At 33.7% G+C, this 13,569-nt stretch overlaps 2 protein-coding genes across 4 annotated transcripts; one reads left to right on the forward strand and one right to left on the reverse strand.

Annotated features, from left to right (window-relative positions):
• The first annotated feature begins 5,393 nt into the window (after positions 1 to 5,393).
• LOC108479234 (KH domain-containing protein At1g09660/At1g09670-like) lies at positions 5,394 to 8,961 on the forward strand. Of its 3 annotated transcripts, none has more exons than XM_017781704.2 (8): positions 5,394 to 5,583; positions 5,687 to 5,818; positions 6,223 to 6,308; positions 6,812 to 6,951; positions 7,100 to 7,234; positions 7,310 to 7,426; positions 8,109 to 8,252; positions 8,356 to 8,961. In XM_017781704.2, the coding sequence occupies exons 2-8, from the start codon at positions 5,715 to 5,717 to the stop codon at positions 8,524 to 8,526; spliced, it is 897 nt and encodes a 298-aa protein (XP_017637193.1). In that variant the 5' UTR covers positions 5,394 to 5,583; positions 5,687 to 5,714; the 3' UTR covers positions 8,527 to 8,961. The 3 variants fall into 3 exon arrangements, with proteins under 3 accessions (XP_017637193.1, XP_052879101.1, XP_017637192.1); XM_017781703.2 differs by having other exon boundaries at positions 5,395 to 5,583; positions 5,690 to 5,818; XM_053023141.1 differs by lacking the exon at positions 7,310 to 7,426 and having other exon boundaries at positions 5,690 to 5,818.
• Positions 8,962 to 9,073: 112 nt separating this feature from the next.
• On the reverse strand, positions 9,074 to 12,308 carry LOC108479233 (elongation factor 1-gamma). Its single transcript, XM_017781701.2, has 8 exons — positions 12,150 to 12,308; positions 11,985 to 12,033; positions 11,298 to 11,447; positions 11,128 to 11,188; positions 10,995 to 11,047; positions 10,789 to 10,890; positions 9,726 to 10,236; positions 9,074 to 9,643 (listed from the first exon to the last, which is right to left on the reverse strand). The coding sequence occupies exons 2-8, from the start codon at positions 11,991 to 11,993 to the stop codon at positions 9,264 to 9,266; spliced, it is 1,266 nt and encodes a 421-aa protein (XP_017637190.1). The 5' UTR covers positions 11,994 to 12,033; positions 12,150 to 12,308; the 3' UTR covers positions 9,074 to 9,263.
• Positions 12,309 to 13,569: the final 1,261 nt, after the last annotated feature.

Here is a 13,569-nt window from a genome sequence, read left to right on the forward strand (position 1 = left end):
ATTCAGAAGTAACCCTTAGGACGTTTAATCATCAAGCACTCCCTCAAGTCACATCTCATGTAACAGTAGTAAAGCAGGATTACCTTTTCAGGTCAAATCCTACCAACCTTAAGTTATCATAAGGAATCATGTATCGTGTAACCGTAGCGAATTAGGATTACCCTTTTCAGGTCAAATCCTATCCACCTTAGGTTACCATAATGAATCATATATCATGTAACCGTAGCGAATCAAGATTACCCTTTTCAGGTCAAATCCTATCCGCCTTAAGTTACCGTAGTGAAACAAGAATAAATCCTATTCACTTTAAATTACTATAATAAATCATATATCATGTAACCGTCGCGAATCAGGATTACCCTTTTCAGGTCAAATCCTATCTGCCTTAAGTTACCGTAGTGAATCAAGAATAAATCCTATTCACTTTAAATTACCATAGTGAATCAGGAACAAATCCTATCCACTTTGAGGTATTATAGTGAATCAGGAACGAATCCTATCCACTTTATATTCTCGAGAAGGATTTTGTCAGATTAACCATCCAGGTTATCTATTTCTGCAACACATTCAGGAACTCTTTCATTTGGGAAATTACCTATATCCATCCGGAACCTAATATTCAAACAGATTTTATCCCTTTCAAGTAGTTTCAGAACATGTGTTATTTCTTTCATTTCAACATCCATACATTTCATATATTTAATTCAAACATCATATAAAATACAATACAATATTTAAATTGACATATTTACATGCTCATTCAAGTTATACAAACCTACCTGACTAAATTGCAGAAATACCAAGATTTAGGGGCATTTTGATAATTTACCATTTTCCCAATTTTCACCTGATCTTAAATTAATAGTTTCATTCAATTTTTTAATTTAGATAATAAAACAATTCATTCCCTTTAATTTGATCATTTTTGACAAATTTACAAAATTGCCCCGTAAAATTTTATGTTTATTCAATTTAGTCCTTGAGCCTAAAACATGCAAATTAACCATACTAGCTGAATATTCATATATATTTTCCTCTTCCTCCTCTCATTCCACATCCTTAATGTATATAACATGCTTATAAGTAACATTATCTATAATTTCACTATTTACTTATATGTATATTCAAAACTATCCATCCATGTCATAGTCACTAAATTATTTTTATCTTAAGATACAGAAATCCAAATTTAAATCCGCTAATTTTACCTAAAACTATACTCACATATCTTCTTATCATAAAATTTTCAGAATTTTTTATTTAGCCAATAAGTACAGTTTATTCTTTAAAGTTACCCTTGTTCTGCTGTCTGACAGTTTCGACCCTTATTAGCTAAGAATTAATTATCTCCTTGTACGAGATTCAGATGATGTTACTGCTTATTTCTTGAAAATAGACTCATTAAGGATTTTAAACATATAAATTTAAGCCCTTAATTATTTTTCTCCAATTTTTGATGATTTTCTGAAATCAGAACAGGGGAACCTAAAATCATTCTAACCTTGTATCACAAAATTTATTATATCTCATAATTAACAATTCCATTGCTTACAACGTTTCTTCTATAAGAAACTAGACTCAATAAGATTTAATTATATATTTTTTCATTCTATAATTCGATTTCCAAAATTTATGGTGATTTTTCAAAGTTAGCCTACTGCTGCTGTCTAAAACTATTTTAGTGCAAGATATTTATTTACCTTGTTTATAACACCCTTATTTTCTTTCTCTACACTATTTCTCATTATTTTCTCTTCACTAACATATCAAAAGTATAAAACCTTATATAATAAAACTCTACATTGACATCATTTCCATACTTTTTCAATAGAATCAAACTTAAAAATATATTGAAATCTTGATGTTCTTACCTTGTCTCATTGATTTTATTCTTTAACTTGATTTTCTCTCTCCTCCAGTTTCTATTGCTTGAATCTAACTTGATATTCTAGCTCCTCATAGTCTCCTTGTCATTTTTCTCTCTTGATAGCTAAGGAAATTCTTTTGATTTCTAAGTGAAAATGGTAGATTTTTGGTGGAAGGACCAAATTATAAAGAAAAAAAAATTTCTTTCTTCTAACGTGAATTGCATGGATGGAAAGATGATAGAAATTCTTCATCTTTCCTTACTTATATATTAAATAAATTAATAATAAAATAATAATAAATAATAAAATATCTTGTTAAAATATTAAAATAATATTTATCTTAATTAAATAAGTATAAAATATCATCAACATCATCATTACTTTCTAAATTTCTCTCTCTTCCAATTGACCATTTTGCCCTTTATTATCTTTTAAAATTCCATCATTGAGTCATCATTTAATTTGGTAAAATTGTAATTTAGTCCGTCATAATTCTTCACCTATTCAATTTGATCCTAATTCATCCATTTTCCTTAGTTTCTAAATCATTCCACCCTTAAAATATTTACTATTGGCCCTTCAAAATTTTCATATTTACACTTTAACCCCTCAAGTTTTGAGTATTTTCTCTTAGGCAACAAAACTTTTCACACTTTTACAATTTAGTTCTTTCCTGAATTAAGATATCATAATTTACTTCTCAACGTTGTCATAACTCAAAACTTCCCTTTTTGTCACTTATTTCCTTATTTTTCTATATCAAGGATAATAACTTACTATAGAAATTTTTTTGGGTATTACATTATGTTTGTTGGAAAATTCTACTGTAACATTTGGTGATGTTGAACTTTGTTGTTTCTAATGTTGTCAATGTTGTTTTGTTGAATGTGAAAGGGTATGTAAACCTCATACCATTGAGGTATTGATTGATATATGAATTGCTCTTATGTTGGTGAGCTGTAAAACTTAGAATGGGAGGCATGCTAATGTCTTCTTGATAGTAAAAAATATGTCCAAGAATAAGATAAAATATGACGCATTGGCGTTGTGGCGAGATGTTGATTGAATGATGTATCAGTGTTGTGGTGGAATGATAATTGAAGAAGTATTGGTGTTGTGGCGAGATATTAATTGAAGGAGGACTAGAGTCAGCAAGGACTTGTTCTCGTGGTTATAAATTATGATAGTCCGCGGGGACTTGCCCTCAGGTTACAAGTCATGATAATTCGCACTCGACTTTAAAAGCACAAGTGTGTAACCATTCCAGAATGAATCTGCAAACATGATAATCTGTCAAGCTTGAATTTGCATGGATTGTTAAAGTATGAGTTTGCAAGATCATCTATAAGCATCTGTTAGTAGGGACTATCTTTCAAGTATGATTCCATAAGGACCATATTGTATGTAAGATAGTCAACAAGTCTTGTTTTCAAGCTTCTCGGCCAAGTTGGTCCATTGAGACTCCGCTATATGACAGTTAACGGAAATAAGTCCGAAAAGTACAAGTCCGCGTGAACAAATTCACATAATGCGATTCTACGGGGCTAAATTCTCCAAGCATGATTGAATGAGAAATATTCATCAAACGTGAGTCTACAAGAACTATCTGTAAGTATAGATCTGTATAAACGAGTGCAGGTATGAGTCTGCAAATCTGAGTTCACAAGTATATGTCCGCAAACATGAAGCCACAAATGTGAATTCACAGGCATGTGTTTGGGGTGTATTAGCCAAGTATAACTTCGCCAAGATTTTTCACCCTGTATACGTTGCATTGGGTAAATTCACCTAGATATTCCGTAATGCGTATGTCCACAGAGAGTAAAGGTGATAGATTATGAGCAAAGTGTGTGTATGCGTGTTACTTATACATGAACTGTTAAACGAACTATTTGTCTTTATGCATAAATTATATTCTTCGCAAGCTATATGTGTGGGCGAGTAAGCAACTTGCAAATTCACTTAAGTTCACCTTGAACTTACCATGTTCCTTGATCTATTTTGTTTTAGGGTAACAAAAGCTATTTTGAACTTAAAGGGAGGGACTAAGCCAGAATTTGCTGTATCTTGCGTGAGCCTAGCAACTTTTGAGTTTTAAGTATGTACATATTGGGGGCGATCCATAGGCTTAGCTTATGAAATTGTAAATATTGAAAGTCTTGTTCCAGTTATGATGTGTATATATTTAACGTTGGGTAGATGAATGAGGAAATTATATTGTAAGAATAGTATTCGTTTCGGTGTAAGCACTGTGAATAGTAGAATGAGTGGTAAAAGTTTTAAAGATAAGACAAACTGTTCGCCAAGTCTGAAATCTATCCGAGTAGCATCCTGGAAGGGTGTTACAGATGACCCTAAAAATAAAAAAGCCATGCGACAAGAAATATAAGAACTTATCTACAAAAGATTGGCTCTTGAAGTTATCTGAAGTATGCAAAATGAAGAATTTAAATACTGCTGCTATTCTTCGCGCTTGGTTCAATTACACGACGAACTTCGATTTAAAATTTGACTTGGGTTGCTTCAAAATTAAGATCTTCATGTTAGAATGAAAAGCAAAAACTGCTATCAATTTGAACAAGAAAATTTGAGTCCTGCAACTTTGCTTTTATTAGACAAAGAAAGTAGAGCCTTACATGACCAAGGATTTACACTTTCGATTATACGAGGACTTCAACAGGAAATCAAATTCCAGTCAACATTGCAGGCTGCAGACTCCACAATTATTTGAAATTATAAAAGGTTGCAAGCGGTTAAAAAAAGAAAAATGGCACTTGCTTTAGCCACGTTGTATGGAGATTGGAGAAATGGTGATCAGGGAACGGATGGAGTGAAGCATGAAGCTAAGCTAGCAGTGGAAAATGAAATAAAAAAAAATTAATTTTGATTTTTTTTTTTTTTGCATGAAATGAGATATGATGAATCAAAATTAAAAAAAATTATTCTATGAAAGTTGAAAGCTCAAGATACAAATATAATCGAGCATTAAGATGAGACCAAATTTCAAGGTTGTCTCTTTCGCAACACGCAGAACATTCGTGTATGCTATTAAATCTTGAGAGAGTAGTTATAGATGAAGTAAATTTATGGATGAATTATAAAGTGTTATATACATTAAATTAAAATTATTGTTGGTCAAAGTCAAAATTATGATGATGATATCATGTGTCATAATTAATTTAATTTAATTTAATTTAGTTAAGAGATTCATTAATAAAAATAAAATACTTAAAAGTGATAATATCAAAATAAATAATAAATGATAATTAAAATTATTTTGTTGAAGAAAAGACTGATTAAAAAAAAAGAGAAGTGAAAGAATTGGCATATAAAGTTGTAATACAAACAGTAATGATGGAAGAATTTGGATGATAACATCATATGGAGAATGACAATTAAAGAAAAAAGGATTAAAAAATCCAAACATTTTTATTTCACATGTTTCACGACGACACAATAAAAAGAATTTGTGCATGAGAAAAAGTGAAAAAAAAGATAAAATGATGGGTGAGGTAAAAAATTGAGAGGGTATAAATGGAGCAAAACAAAGCATCATAAGAGCGTTGTTGGGAGTAGGGCTTTAGTCTCTTTGATTCACACTCTGCTCCACATAAAAAAAGAGGGCAGCAGACTTTGCATCTCTGCCCCTTTTTGCTCTTTTGCTTATTAGCTTACCTTTCTCCATCTGCCACTTTCTCCCTTTCCTTTCATCAAAGTAAGTTTGGGTTTTCCTCTTTAATGTTTATATACGTGTTTCTACGTAGGATTCTTGATTTTGATTACCTTTTCTTTTTCTAACATATGTTGAATGAATGAAGCAGGAATAAGGGAAGGTGATTTATATATATGATGGGGGAGAGGATCCCACCAGGGAGTTACTTTCAGTATCCGCCTTCTGGAGTTCCTGCTTCTCCTCATAGGGCTTCTTCTCTTCCTACAGATCGTGATAGGTCCGATTTTTTTTCTTAAATTACTTTAATCAATCAAATCCCATGTTCTGTTTTGCTTCTTTTGGGAAAGTTTTACTCCAATTTTTGATGCTTTTCTTTTATTGATCTAATAATTGAAGTTTTCTTCTGCTGATCGATATGGGTTCTTGAAGTTGGTTTAAGGAAAAAACTTTTCTGTTTCCATCTTCTTGGGTTCTTGAAGTTGGTTTAAGGAAAAAACTTTTCTGTTTCTATCTTCTTGTTTTTGTATGATTGATTGTTATGTTTTCAATTGATGGTCATGTTCTTTTGCCCCTCAGGTTCATAGTTCATTTGTGTGTGCTTTACATATTCCATTTTATCTAGATATGGTTTTACTTTATCATTGTTATCTTCAATGTTAACTTACAATCTAACAATGGCAGATATTTAGCTGAATTGTTGGCAGAGAAACATAAGTTGGTGCCTTTTACCCAAGTTCTGCCTCTATGTACCAGGCTTGTTAATCAAGGTTATTGATTTTTTCCCTTTTTTTCTGCAATATAAGATTCATTATCACTTATCATTGGTATCGTTGGAAACTGGTTTTGATTATTTTTTGGTTGAATGAACACCACACTAAAAGTAAATCTATCTGTATCTATTCATGTTATGCACTCAAGGATGTAAATATAAAATTCGTTTTACTAGATTGTTATCTTAGATTCATCATCATGAGTGCATTGTTGGTTTGCTTCTTCTTAGAATAAATCTCTCATGTTAACGATATTGAACTGGAATTGTAAACAAACAACAGCCTAGTACAAACTGGCCACCTAGCTATAGTTGACCTACTATTAGTCTAAACTAGCAACATATGATTTTAAGTTATTACAGGCTGAATTGATCCTAGACTAATTGGTTGTACTAAAACATGTGGCCTAAGCCAAAAAATAAACCCCAAATGTTCACTTTTACCATTGAGGTAATTTTGACTGCATATTGTCATTTTTGTTTTTTCTCATGTAACTGCAGAGATCAGAAGGGTCTCAAGTCTTACTCCTAGTTTTGTCGATCAAGAGCGATTTGAACATGATAGTCCTTTCAGGTCATTTGGTCAACATCCCAATGGGAGACAGATGGATTTGGAGGGATGGTCTGTTATGCAAACAGAGGTAATGCTGCTTAATGGTTATATACAAATTTCAACTGCCTTGTTATTGGCTCCCACTGTGGTTTATTCTTACGATGAATAATTTGCTTCTCATTAATATTAAATGAAAGGAAGATGAAATTTGTTAAATGTTGTTATCTTGCTTCCAGGAAAATGGGCATATGCAACGAGTTCCTCCAATTCAAGCTGCATCAGTGGGTTGGCCCGGTTTGCCTAGAGCCCCTACAACACCGATTGTAAAGAGAGTTGTTAGACTTGATGTTCCCGTGGATAAATATCCAAATGTAAGTTATGTTGAAAATTGTTAGTTTTCATTTTCTTCTTTGTAAGATAATAGTTCAGACTTAGTGCCCTTGCAGTACAATTTTGTTGGCCGAATTTTGGGACCACGGGGAAACTCCCTAAAGAGAGTTGAAGCCATGACAGAGTGTAGGGTGTACATAAGAGGCAAGGGTTCAGTCAAGGATTCTGTAAAGGTGAAGTTAGTCATGAATTCTTTTTAATTTCCAGCAAGTAATTTTGGTAGAAGAGTGTAGTTTGATATGCACCATAGGTCAAGTCTTAAGCTACTTCTAGCTTGGTCATTTATACAAGTTCTGATTATAATGGAACTGTGAAAGTGTTTTGTACTTTCTCTTGAAAATTGGAGTGTTGCTGGTTCTTGGGCTAGTTTTAGGAGCATGTTTTTCATATTTTTTCCCTCCCAATGGCATTTTAAATTGTATGTGATGTGAAATTTGCTCATGTAACTTCATTTATGCTAGTAATCTGCTTCTCCATTTGCATATGACATGCTTTGCAGCCAATTTCGGTATGATGTTTATTTGGGTTTTTTTTTGGGCTTTTTTCTGTTTGTCTCTTGTTTATAGTTAATGTGTATTTTATGCTTTTCACTTTTCGACTACAAGAAGCAAAAAGCAAAAGCATCATCGAAATGGCAACTTAGTCTTTTGCATTTTTGGACAAGTGACTATTGTGGATCAATCAATGCAGTGATCACCTTTACTACATAAAGTAACTCCTTAAATACAATAGTGCATGAGCTAGTTCTGACAGTTTCTGCTTAAGTATAAGATCAAGTTTTCCTTGGTTGTTTGGCCACTTATCCATTCCTACTTCCTTTAAATTCTCACAACTGGTGGCTGGCTTTTTCTACAGGAAGAGAAACTGAAAGATAAACCTGGATACGAACACCTTAATGAGCCACTGCATGTGTTGGTGGAGGCTGAATTTCCCGAGGATATGGTAAATTCTCGTCTGGAGTATGCTGTTGCGATACTAGAAAATCTTCTGAAGCCAGTGGTATGAATGAGCAAAAGCAATTTGTGATATCTTCTATGGATAGCTAACCCTTCCATTCCATTTCTGTTTTTGTGCTCACCCTTCTCCATTCCACCATTTCCAGGATGAATCCTTGGATAGCTATAAGAAACAGCAGCTTAGGGAGTTAGCTTTGCTAAATGGTACCTTAAGGGAAGAGAGCCCAAGCATGAGCCCAAGTATGAGCCCAAGCATGAGCCCAGGTATGTCGCCTTTCAACAGTACGGGAATGAAGCGGGCGAAGACGGGAAGATGAAGAAATCCCTTGTTTTCTGCTGGTTCTGATCATCAATTGAAATCGAGATGGCTTGGCTTGGCTTTTGTGATGGATGATGTATTTCACCTTAACTTAGGGAGGCTGAGTTAGGAAGATCTAAGTCAAAACTCCCATCAGTTTTGGGGCTGCATTAAGGGTTTTCTTCTCCACTGATATTCCTTTTCTTTTCCTTCTTTTATGTATTATTCATTGCCCCTCCCATAAGGTTTGACGTCAGTCTCTATTTCCACTAGTTCAAAAATAACTTGTTTCCCTAATTATTTTAGCCTGCTTCCGATGTGCTGCCATGATTCTTTGTACTGACAATTTTACATGCATATTTCTATGTATGCCCATCGTCATAAGATACAATCAGTCCCTTGTATTATCTTCTATCTTCATAGCAAGTATTATCTCTCTATCTTGTTCATTTTACGTTCTGGTTTTGCATCCACTGGTGTTATGCTTCTCTCCACTCCAATTTCTGGAATTCATGGCTGCCTTCTTGCGAGGATTAATGAAATATGCAAAGCAAAATGATGCAATCTTGTAAAACAATAGAAACTATATCTTCTTAATATAACATAAATAGAGAATTTCAAATCCAACATCTCAGAACATTAAAACTTAATTGTAATGTTACCTTAATCAAAACTGAAAACAGCAACCTATAAATAAAACCTGACATGCAAAAAGGTACCAGAAATATAAAAAGGTAAAATTAAGAACATATTCCATCACTTAAAGCACTTGGCATCCAAGAGAGGCTCTCCCTCAAATGGCTCGCAGTCTTCAATCATCTGATTCACCCGTTCCTTCTGGGCTGCATCTGAGAGGTCGACCTTCTTCCACTCGTAGAGTTCCATGTCATAGCACTCGTCAATCACAAATTGAGGAATCTCTTGCCCACGGAAAAGCCATAGTCCTTTCACCTTGAATGGAGGGTTAGCACCGATCACCAACATCTTCCCAAATGCATACTTGCGGGCCAAATCCATTCTCTGCAGGAATCCTCCAACCTTGTTCATTGTGACAAATGAAACTGTATTCTCCTCATTGTACTTGTAGTCACAAAACCACAGTGAGTATCCCTCGGGATCATACATGTCCCAGAATCCTGACACGAATCAAGTATCAGATATCACAAGTCCAAACATTGGTTTTAAAAGGGAGTGCTACTGTGAAAACAACAGGGATACCTTTAATCGCAACCTCTCGGAAATTGGTCTTTGTGTTAGAATAAAGCCTTTTCCAGTCATCCAGTACCATCTTACTTGGAGGCAGCAAATCAAGAGGATTCCTTGGTTTGGGCTTTGGTGCCTCCTCCTCCTCAGCGGCCTCTGCCTTTGCTGCCTGTTTCTCAACCTCCTTTTTGGCTTCTTTCTTTGGTTCAGCCTTTGGTTTAGTTTCTTTTGGCTGGGCAGCAGGCTTCTTTGAAGGAACAGGTGGTAGAGAGACTGCCTGCTTCACTTCACCAAGAATCCTCTTGATTTTTGGCTGATTAACCAAGGTCCAAAAGTACCTCTCAACATGAGGGAATTCAGAGGTAAAACTCTTGGTCATGATCTGGAAGAAACCCAAGTAGAGATTACATGTCATGATAATGTCAGCAAGGGTGACAGCATGTCCAACAAGAAATGTGTTGGAAGCAAGATGAGTGTTCAAAGCGCCAAGGGCTCTCTTCAATGCAGCAATAGCAGCTTCCTCAGCCTACATGCAAAATACAAATAAGAGATTAAAATGAAATAGATGGGCAAAATCATACCATTAAAGTAAAATGAGCTACTACTGAATTACAAAAATAAAATTTCTCTTTATATAGATTAATAAATACATCAGAATGGGGGAGAAAACAACCTAATCTCTTAAAAAAATAATGAGGAGAAAACCCATGCCTACTTGATTATCAATTCAATGGGCATTCCCTTCTACCAAAATTACTTAATAGTGCTTGAGTTGATTCCTTTCCAGAAACTATGCATGGGAAAACACCACCACATTAAGCATGTACTAAATGTTGTGTAACTAATCCTCTCTAAAATAAATAAAACAAGAATCATAGACAGGTAATCAATGCCAATTTTCCCTTCACCATGCCCACCTTAATATTATGTATTTTGATGACTAAGTTGCCTTATTCCAATTTTAACATGGGACCTATTGTCTTATAATTAGAAAGAAACAAAGACTAAGTATGGCCCCAGCAAATCAAGCTTAATTAAAATGATAAAAGAATCTGCGAGGAAAGATAGTAGAACTTACTGGAGGAAGGTAAACACCGTAACCAAGTCTTGGATACAACCATTTGGCAATATTAGCATCAATTTCCATGGCTGCAAAATCAATCCATTGCTCGATATGACCCTAAGAAAGCCAAAGTAATACATACAAACAATTACTTCCATGGTTTAAAATAAACTTAACTGATGACAGAAGAAAACAAGACCATTGTACTATAAGAATCTTACATAATCAATCAATGTAGAACCACATATAGGGTTGTTAACCTTTGAGCGAGCAACTGCAGAGAAAAGTATACCAATAAGTAAACAAACATTAGAGGAAGAAAATTTAGGATATGGAGTCAGCAGATCTTCTCACCATAACGAGCAATGGCATTGCTCTCAAATACCGGACCCTCAGGTGTTTCCAACACAGGAACCTAGAAGAGTTATAAATATCTTCAGTGAACTGACCTAGAAAAAAGGTTACGTAACATGCATAAAAAAAATTCTCCAGTTTAAATATATTAATAGGCGTTACAAGGTCACCTTCCCCAAAGGGTTCATCTTGATGAACTCAGGAGTCTTATTTGACACACCCATCTCAAAATTCTCAACCATTTTGACCTGCACACCACTATATTCTGCAGCAATGAGTGCCTTAAAGGCATTTTTGTTTGTTTTTCCTGCATGCAAGATCTGCATGTAAATCAACACACCACATTGATTAGATGAACCGGTTGATTAAGAAGTTGAATACAATGTCAAACACCAGTCACTCCCTACAACTAATCCAGGAAAATCCTGAAATTAATCCTTTTCACCCTATAAATTCTCTTAAAGACCATTCCCTTTACATTCTAAACTACTAAACGGTACTTAGCATTTCCATCTACCATACACAATTAACCTAATTGACGTAACATCTCGCCATCAATCTTTCTTCTGGTCAATGGTTCCCAATTGAAATCTAAGGTGGTAGAGTTAAAATCAAAATCAATTTTTTTTTATCGTTATGATTAGTATCTACAAATCCATAAACTATTCCATTGATAGTAACTATATAAAACATATTCAATCTGCCACTTCCTTCGCAATGTAAAAAAGCTAGTTACAAATTTCACTTTCTAATTCTACTCGAAATAACTTCCACCTAGTCATTAGGTGTCAATTCTGTCAACAGTTAAACTACCACAAGAAACGAAACTAATATAGATACACAGATATAAAGCTTACCAGAGCCATGGCTTGATAGAAAAGAGCGCTACGATTTGAGAACTGAGATCTGGAAATTGAAAAACAGAGAATAAAAATAAACGGAATAAGGAAAAATATTCAAGCAGGAGAACTTGATTGCCATGTATTAAGGAGTAAAAATGAGAGAAAGGATTAAGAAAGAACCTTGAAGACGAAATCGCAGCGAGAAGGAGCGGGAGAGACTGCGGGACAAAGAGAGAATAAAAGAAGGGGGGACTAGGGTTTTTGTAGAGTAGAGCGAATGTGATGTGGGGTTATCAGTTCGGGTTCCGGTTTAGATCCAGATTTACTAACCCCTTTCTTTTTCCGGTTTTTTTAAGCGTGTCTTTCAGGTAATAAGTGGGTGAGTTAGAACTAGTTTAATGGGATTACCATTTAAAGAATAATTAAATAAAAATTATAAATTATAAATTATATAAAAAAATTCTCATGACCATTGAACCGTTGTTTTTCTCCAATTTTCTTTTTCACAACAGTTTTGCTTTTTATGTAATTACACGCAACTAATTTATCTGGATAGATTAAATCACGAATTTTTAATTTAATTCTTTAGTTCACTCTCAACAACACTACTTATCTCAAATTTTTATTTTGTGTCTAGTTATTATTATTATTATTATTATTATTATTATTATTATTATTAACTTGGAGTATAATGATTTACATTTTGCTCATGCATGTTGAGGGTCTTTATTTAGATAAAAGTTAATTCAAGTGAGTTGTATTTAAGTAGAAACTCTATTGGTTTGGGTTCAAACATTGTTATATGTGATATTTTATTTAAAAAATTAAACTATTCTCAAATAATTTAATTTATTTTAAATATGAAAATATGTTAAATTTGTAAAATAAATCTGAAATAAAATTTAATAAACTAGGATCTATTATGTCAAATCATCAAGAATAAATCAAAAACAAAACTAGATGCAGAAGCGTACCTGAATCCATGAATTCCTTGAAGTTTTACCTGATCTTGGGGATTTGATCTTCTAAATTGGAACACAAGAAATTCAGAGAATATTTGCTCTCTCTTTCCTAATGATGAGATATTAGAAAAGATATCTTGTATATAATTTGGGGACCATAACCCTAAACTTCACATATTTGACCCATACTTTATTTAATAATTAAAACCCAGTAAAATTTTAACCAAATTAGATCACTTTTAATTTGGGCTAATCTATCATGATAATAAATAATAACATATAATTACCCTTGTTATATATGTGATATCCATATTTTTCAATAATCTCCCACTTGGACCACATATATATACTAATTACTCTATAATTACATGTCATTATATAACCTTATGAGCTCAAAATTTTACTATCATATCCAAAAGGTATTCCAAATAATCTCGTCCATTAATTATGTTAACATAGAACCAAGGCGACTTTCGTTACGTATATCGTAACTAAATCCATCCATGATTACGTATATTAACACAACCAAATGACATAGATCAAGTATGGATGTGTAGCATGGAACATGCAATATGATCTAAACATGTCTATTTCCAACTGGTCCTCCTTAGTGAGATCAAACCTTACCAAAATCAGAG

This window comes from Gossypium arboreum, chromosome 12, assembly GCF_025698485.1.
Source record: "Gossypium arboreum isolate Shixiya-1 chromosome 12, ASM2569848v2, whole genome shotgun sequence".
NCBI classification, from domain to species: Eukaryota; Viridiplantae; Streptophyta; class Magnoliopsida; order Malvales; family Malvaceae; genus Gossypium; species Gossypium arboreum.

What these genes read in the sequence shown, in the direction of transcription:
- LOC108479234 (XM_017781704.2), top strand. Translation starts at nt 5,715, where the DNA reads ATGATGGGGGAGAGGATCCCACCAGGGAGTTACTTTCAGTATCCGCCT. An exon ending in CTTCCTACAGATCGTGATAG is followed by an intron (nt 5,819 to 6,222) that starts GTCCGATTTTTT and finishes TAACAATGGCAG; the next exon opens with ATATTTAGCTGAATTGTTGG. An exon ending in CCGTGGATAAATATCCAAAT is followed by an intron (nt 7,235 to 7,309) that starts GTAAGTTATGTT and finishes GTGCCCTTGCAG; the next exon opens with TACAATTTTGTTGGCCGAAT.
- LOC108479233 (XM_017781701.2), bottom strand. An exon ending in AGATGAACCCTTTGGGGAAG is followed by an intron (nt 11,189 to 11,297) that starts GTGACCTTGTAA and finishes TAACTCTTCTAG; the next exon opens with GTTCCTGTGTTGGAAACACC. An exon ending in ACGGTGTTTACCTTCCTCCA is followed by an intron (nt 10,237 to 10,788) that starts GTAAGTTCTACT and finishes TTTTGCATGTAG; the next exon opens with GCTGAGGAAGCTGCTATTGC.